We start from the raw sequence: 8,138 nt of genomic DNA, 5'->3' as shown, positions 1-8,138 counted from the left end.
CTCTCAAGTTTTTAGAATACAGAAATGGATCCAAAGGACCCTGTAGTTCCATAACACTAAAGCAATCAGATTTTGTTTTATTATTTATAGACCTTATCTGTTCACTTTAATACCTCAAAGTACATTCCTTGTAAGAGGGAGGCTTGTTTGAGGAATAGTATCCATAGCATGAAATGCCTTTTTTCAAAGTATAAACTACTGGTCTACAGGGCCACGTCCTGTGTGTGGTAGTAGAAACTTTACTGCTTGCATTTTAATGGGTGTTGGGGGGAATATTGTTTTCTTTCTTTTGGCAAGTTAATTATTAGCAGGGATCCTGGTTTCCTCTGATTTAAAAAAAAAAAAAAAAAAAAAAGCAAATTATTTCATTTAAAAAACCTAAAATCTGTGTTTTTCCATGATAAAAATGAAATGACACTATATATAGGTATCAGTTGAACACAATGTTTTATTGAGATATTTACAATTTTAAAACAGTTAAGAAGCCTACCAGTGTCTCAATCACTATAGTAAAATTAATTCTAAATACCTATACATTTTGGCATTTGATTTGGGGTTTTTTATCATGGAAAATCAGAGCTCCCCCTGCCCCCTTCGCTCACCAGGGTGTGGGTCCAGCTGCAGCTGTCTCCCCCTAGTGCTTTTTGGCACTGAACAGCCTTCATATGCTAGTGCTCTCTCTGCCCATGCCATTGCCCCTCACTCCCAAGCCACAGCCTCCTGAGCCCTGCTGGTGCCCCTTACTCCTCACCCACAGCTCCCTACCCCCCAGCCCTGCTGGAGGGGCCCCCAGCTATGGGGCTAGGGACCTAGGTCCACAGCCCTCTGTCCCCCACAGCAGCACTTGAGCCCTGGCTGCCACATGTGGGAGGCAGTGGCTGCTACAGTGGAGCAGAGCGTGGAGCCTGCCCCCCCTCCATCCTCTACCCCATGGGCGGGACAGCCAAAGAAGAGCCTGTGGGGTTGGGGGGTCAGATGTGGGCTGTCTGCTGTGGGCTTGGGCCCCCCCCATCCTGCTGCCCTCCCCGTGAGGTCTCTGTGACCCAGCAGGTGAGAGCAGAGCTGGGCAGAGAAGCTCAGTGCCACCACTATGGAGGCCCTGGGGGGGGCAGCAGGGTGGGGAGCCCCAAACATGCAGCAGGAAGCCCACCCCCGCCCCGTGCTCAAATTTGGGGGGCATGCGTCTCCCATCTGCCTCTGGGAATGCGTGCAGGGGTGGGGAGCCAGCCCCTTTCCCACCCCCTGGACGAGCCTCCTGTAGTCCTGTCCCGCTCTCCGCCCAGGCCCTGTAGCTATGCATTTTGGCCCCAGGCCCCAGCTGGGCATCACTTCCAGCCCCAGCCCTGCCTAACCCCTTCCCTCCCTTGCTATGGAGGCCGCAGTCCTCTTCCCCCCCCTCCCCTCCCCTGCCACACTTACCTTCAGAGAGCTGATCTCCGGGGTGCCGGACAGTCATGTGCATGTATAAATGATCACATGCACATGGCATCCCCTGCCTGATTGCCCTTCTCCCACTCCTGCCAGCTTCTTGTAGGCTGGAACTCTGTTGGCCTGCAAGGGGAAACGCACTGCTCCCTGGGTTTTTCTCCTTAAAATGAGAAAATCTGGGTTTTTACCACATTTTTCTGTGGTGAATGGAAAACCTGGATCCCTGAGTATTAGCCCTTGTCTGAGATGCACGTGGACAAAATATTTAAAATAATATCATTATGGAGAGCAAAAAAACCCCCAAAAACCCACTTATAATTTTCACTGGTTATGGACAATAGCAATATGAGTCCTATTTTGTCAAGATGAGTAGCACTTTACTGTGTGAGAGAACTCCCAGAAATCCATAGGGGTTTCTTTAAGGCATAAGCTCTTTTTGGCATAAGTTCTTTTTGGCATAAGCTACCACAGGGCTACTCAGCTTCTAGGCATACTGGGGCCATATGCCCAGCAGACCAGGACCTGCGGGGACTGCATGCCATGTGGGCAGCTGGGTGTCCCCTCATAGTGTGGGCTGCCCAGCACCCTCCCCTGTCCATGCACCCTTAAAGTAACCCAGCTTTCCCCTCTTGCAGACACACATGTCACATGGGCAACCCCCTGCTGTCCCTGCCATGGGCGCAACAACTGTCCCCTCACCCTGCTTTCTTTCTCCCCTCGTTGCATACACCACTCATCTGCAGCATGGGCAGTCTGGCTTCCTTTACCATGCATGGTTCAAGCATTCCAGCCCTCTCCTAGCTGCTGGGACAGAAGCAACTGGGGAAGAGGAGAGGCGGCCAGATATAAGCCTGCGGGCTGTATGCTAACCCTTTAGGGGCTGCATGTGGCCTGAAGGCTGCCGGTTGGACAGCCCTGAGCTAGGATGTCAAGATGTTGCCTTGGTAGTGCTGGAGTGATATTTAGACATGATGGTTTAGGAAATATGTGAGGGGCAAGAATTTCTGTGGGCAAGATCTACAACTACACAGCTGGGATAGATTTAGACAGACTTTCAAATACACTTTCAAAAACTTGTCTGAGTCTGTTCCAGTCATGGTGTTGATCCAGTAAAAAGTATCACCCACAACATCTTTGCCTCTAAATATGTTGCCTTATTTTATAGAACTGTTTTAAGTTGCAGTGTGTTAGAACATTCCTATATTGGACCAATACTACTTTATAAATATTTCTCTTTCTAGTTAATTTAATTTAAAAGCATCAATGAACAACTAATTCAGTGAAAGTTACTTTGCACAAAAAATGGAGATGAATCAAGGTTTCTTAAACCAAAGGTTAAATAGTGTGAAAGCTGCACAGTCTAAAAGAATCACCATTTTTGTAGAAAGTGCTACAAACATAGTGCTGCCAAGCATTATTCCCTCTTGCATTATTGATTACCATTGTTTTATTATTTTTATGACCTCTTCTGTTTCATTGTTTTGTTTGAAGTATTTTTGCTTATATACAATTGATGGGTTTTGTGACATAAGGTAAATTATTTAGGTAGTTACAACATTGTCTATATGATTTTATTGATACATTAGCTATTTATGCCATCTTGGCTAGGTTTCAATTGTCATGAGAAATCGGTTACTCCAACATACTTTTAATAAAGTATTGGAAGGACAAAGTTTAGGACTTTTTCTGAGAGCTGACCCATCTGTCTTGGCTTCTTTTTCTTGCATCAGATAATTTTCAGTGTTTTTTCACTTTTAAAAATAGCACATTCTTTTTAAACACAGTGACTCAGATGACACTGAAAAGAAAACAAAGATGATCTCCAAAGGAAAGAGAACCTCCAGGTCCTCTGAATCAGGATCTAGTTCAACAGAGGAAAGTTCTTCAGGTTCTGAATCAGAATCTGACTCTGAAAGTGACTCTGGATTAAAAAAACCTGAAAAGGCTACTTCAAACAAGGTAAAATCTGTATAACCTTTCATTAAAAATTTCATCTGGTCATTTGCATGTCTCTGTCTGTTTGTAGAGGTGTCTTGAAAGCAGCAATTCTCAGAATTTATGTTTTTAGCTAGACTAAAACTAAATGTAATCAGCATTTGAATAATATAATCAGCACACGATCAGTATGTAATATAATCAGCACACAAATATAATCAGCACTTCACAATATTGGGAGAAGTGTCAGATTCTCCTGTGTATTCTTGTACCATAAATCTGGAGTAACTTCTAGTGTAGCTGTTCTGATTTTTACAACCATATTCAAAATCATAATTTCTGTTTAAGCTGTGGTTTGCATCATATCAAGTCTACGGCCAAATATTCAAAAGTGCATGTAAAAAAAGGTGTATATACATTGATACATCCCTACTTTCAGCTCACAAATACTCTCAGTGAACATTAGTTAAATGCTATATGTTTGTGTGCATATATGAATTAAGATGTGCAAATTCTTAGTTTAAGTGTTCTACTTCAGATTTTAGCAGTCACCATTGTCCTTCATGTATGCCCATAATATAAGTTTGCTTATGTTCCAACAATAAGTACTTTTTGTATGAAGATCAGGTGTAAATGTAGAGAGAGGAATCGAAAATTAGAGTTTTGAGAGATTTAAACATGTGAAAATAGGAGTCTATACCTGTACTCTTTAATGGACCTGTACTCTTTAATGTCTTCATAAACAATCTGGACACTGGTGTCAGAAGCGGACTGGCTAAGTTCGCTGATGACACCAAACTTTGGAGAAGAGTGTCCACACTTGAGGATAGACTGGTGATCCAGGATGACCTCTATAAGCTTGCAAGGTGGGCAGATGAAAACTTGATGGAATTCAATACAGTGAAGTGCAAGGTGCTCCACCTTGGGAAAAGAAACCCGCATCATACTTATAGGCTTGGCATAGGCTCAGCAGTGCTACGCTCACTAGCACCTTGACTGAAAGAGACTTGGGGTCATGACTGACCACAAGATGAACATGAGCCACCAATGTGATACCATGGCTGGCAAAGCAAACAAAACTCTGGCTTGAATCTACCAATGCATCTCGAGCAAGACCCAGGAGATCATCCTCCTGTTGTACTCGGCCTTAGTGAGGCTGCAGCTGGAGAACATCAAGAACATCCAGTTCTTGAAAGAGTCCAGAGGAGAGCCACGTGCATGATCAGAGGGCAAGAGAACAGGCCTTACAAAGAGAGGCTACGAGCTATGGGATGCTTCCTGAAAAGCACAGGCTCAGGGACGACTTGGTGGCAGCCTATAAGTACATAAGGGGTGTGCATCAGGATCTGAGGGAACGCCTGTTCAGAGCACCACAAGGTCCAGCAGTCTCAAACTCCTGCAAGACCATTTTAGGCTGGACATAAGGAAAAACTCCTTTACTGTCTGAGCCCCCAAGGCCTGGAACAGACCCCCCACAAACATGGTGTAAGCGCCTACTCTGGACACTTTTAAGAAACATTTGGATGCTTTTCTTGCTGGGACCCCAGCTGACTTCCTGTCCCTTGGGCAGGGGCCTTGACCCAGTGATCTTATTAGGTCTCTTCCAGCCCTAATGTCTATGAAATCTATAAAATAATTATAACTTTAACTGTAGTGGGTTTTTTGCTCTAGGTGTGCCCATTTCTCTAGATATCTGTTGAAATAGCTGAGCTGATGCCTCTGGTGCATAGTGAAACTTGTGAATAGTTCACTAAAATATCTTGATTATTAGGTCAGATTACTATCCTGTATGTGAACAATATCAGAATGTGTTCCTAAATCAATAACATTGTATGCCCTGGACAAGTTTATAAGGTAGGAGGTAGGGCTATGCAAAGCTTCGGTCCCTGATTCAGTTCAGTGGAGATTCGATCCAATTTGTTGGCCAAATCGGAATTGAATCAGGAAACCCTTTAATATCTCTGAATCAAATCGGAACCCTCCGAATCGATTCAGAGCAATTTGGAAAGTTTCAGAGATTCGGACATAGATGCAGCTTTAAATGTTTTTTCTACATACCTCAAGGTAGCAGGCAGCTCATGAATGCTATGATGGTGGGGAGGATGGAGCATCCCACAGGAGCTCAGGGGGCTCCCTAGTGTGATCGGCAGCAGACCCAGAAGTGGACCAGAAGCACTTCCAGGTCCACTGGGGAGCGTGCAGGGGGATCCCCCTGTGCCTTCCCGGCTTGGCGACTGGTGCCTCCTTGGTCTGGGGGGGCACCTGGGGTCCCTCTACAGCTGATCACTGAGCTGGGGATACGCACCCCTCCCCTCCCTCTGCACTCCCCGGCGGACCCGGAAGTGTGCTCCCTGGCGGACACTTCTGGGTTTGTGGCTGAGCAAGTGGGGGCCCCCCAGTGCTCCTGTGTGATGTTTCATGTGTCCCAGCATCATAGTGTTCACAAGCTGCACCTGGTACCTCAAGGTACGTAGAAAAAACATTTAAAGCTGTCTCTGTGCCCGAATCACTGATTCTCCGAATAAGCATTGAATCTTCAGATTCGGATTCAGCTGAATCAAATCAGGAACAGCGATCTGAATCAACAAATCGAATCACTATCCCCAATTCGGGCTGAATCAAATATGGCCCATTTCACACACCCCCAGTAGGAGGTTTAAAACCCAAATGCCAGCACTCTATCTCAAGGGGTTGAAGTGTAATGTAATCATTGCCTGGAAGTTCTAATTTTTAAAAGTCCAATCTAAAGTAAGAATGTGGCCAGTGAATTCTGGCATGTGGCTCTTCTAAGTTTAAGGACAATGCTATCACAAGATTAAATGTCTATAAACTGACTGAGAACAAATTTAATTTAGAAATTAAAATTTTTCTAACCCTGATCGGGTGAAGTTTAGGAACAGATTTCCAAACAAAGTAATGAGGGCAGAGGTTGCTTCAAGATCAAGCTTGTCCAGCGTATGGCATGGATATGGTGACACCACAGGGTTCCTGGAGCAATAATTTGTTCAGTGTGATAGGTGGATTCAGGTGTTTGTTATCTCCATGATGAATTTGAAAGGAAACACTTTCTCCATTTTGGAAGTGTCTGGTGATCCATACTTCAGGGCTTCCATTGTTCACCTATAGGAACCACAGATATTTATTTTTCTCATGAATGCTCTGTTTGGCTTCTGGTGGGTTTTGGGGTTGTTTTTTTTTTGTTTTTGCCTTCCTCTAAAGCATTGGCCATACTCCACAGCTTCAGATGGGAGTTTGCCCAGGCTTTGCTGATGCTCCTGCTAGTTCTTAGTACATCTCAGCTGTCTTTTTGAAGGGTCTTGTACACTTTAGGGCAGACTGATAGTCAAATTTGGGGTCAGGAAATAATTTTTTACCCAAGTCATATTGGCAAGGGTTGTGGGGGTTCTTGTTTGTTTGTTTGTTTGTTTACTTGTTTCTTTGTTTTTTAGTTTTCCTTTCTAATGTGATGCATGGTTCTCTTAGGATTGTCTGAGCTTATACTAATCAAACAAATTATTTAAATTGGACTCTGAAATGTGTGAGAGGTTTTATAAAACTTCTTCTCATTCAGCAGAGCTGCTCCTTATTTGAGTTCAGCTCACAAATGTGCCTGCTTTAGTTAAAATATTTTTTTCTAAAGTTAAGTATTTTGGTTTAGCAGTACTAGGAATATATGATGGATTCTCTTCTCTTTTGTACGCTCCGGGTTTGGCTTGAAGGTAGTGATTTTACACAGCTGAAACTGAGGACCCACCTTAGCCTGCAGATGTATGAAAAATTAAATATGTAAACAGACTGTCTGGTTCTGGCTGGGTTTGTAGAACTGGAAATTAGAAGATTTTTTTTTACATGTAACCTAAACAATTGCTATATTTAAATTTATGTTTATTTTAAGGAATGTGAAACTCCATGCTGAATCTTTGAAGGGAAAATAGTGAAAAAATATTGAAATGCATTGTCTTATCATTTATCTTGTCTGCGCAGCTCTACCCCTTTTTTATAAAAACTTTCATCTTAAAACCTTAATTCAAAGTTTCCATTTTAATTTAGATAATATTTTTTATAGAATTAGATGATGTTCTGAGGTATTGGAAAACTAAATGACACATTTCATTCAAGATTCCAGTTTCTTTAAAAAACAGATAGGTATAGTCAACACTTATCACATCTTATTCAGACCTGGAAATGGACACAGATGTATATCATAGTTGTGGTTAAACGTGACAGTTTCAACTTGTTAAACGAATCATGGATAAATCATTATCCAAATGAGAGTAATCTTAAAACTACCCAGAAGGACAATTCTACTAGGAATGGCCCTGGGTTTTACCTTAAAGATAGGTTAAAGGATGTGTTGCCCTTTTAACTACGTAGTTTGCACAGGGAGCATGCCTTGATGTCAGAGTCCCATTCCATTTCCTCCTCTATCTAAGACACAGGAGAGATGAGGGGAGCCCCATACTACATGAAAAATGGAAGCTTATCTCTGTATTGTCCAAGCAGCCCACTGGATTTATAAGGATAATTAACTTCACTGGAACTCACTGAAGTTAAATGTAATGTAACCTCCATATAACTGACTTATGGGATACTACATGAAAAGTAGAATACCCCTCACCCGCACCTGCACAACTACATGCTGCTTTTTCCTGAGAGAAGTCCTGAACATGAACAAATTTGGCAACCAGATTTGGCTAGGCTTGAACAGCCATGCTAAGTTAAGTGTTTTTGCTGTTTTTTCTCTCACATGTGCTCACATATCTTTAGGACTTCCT

At 43.0% G+C, this 8,138-nt stretch overlaps 1 protein-coding gene across 1 annotated transcript in view; it reads left to right on the top strand.

Moving 5' to 3' along the window:
• Positions 1-8,138, top strand: part of LOC102374573 (AP-3 complex subunit beta-1) — a 174,342-nt gene that overhangs the window by 70,485 nt on the left and 95,719 nt on the right. The window contains exon 15 of the mRNA XM_014521527.2: positions 3,213-3,387. Coding sequence (XP_014377013.2) covers positions 3,213-3,387 — 175 coding nt within the window. The remainder of the gene's footprint in view (positions 1-3,212; positions 3,388-8,138) is intronic.

The sequence above is a fragment of the Alligator sinensis genome, unplaced genomic scaffold, assembly GCF_000455745.1.
Source record: "Alligator sinensis unplaced genomic scaffold, ASM45574v1 scaffold159_1, whole genome shotgun sequence".
Taxonomy (NCBI): Eukaryota; Metazoa; Chordata; order Crocodylia; family Alligatoridae; genus Alligator; species Alligator sinensis.
This window is presented reverse-complemented; position numbering and strand designations above follow the sequence as displayed.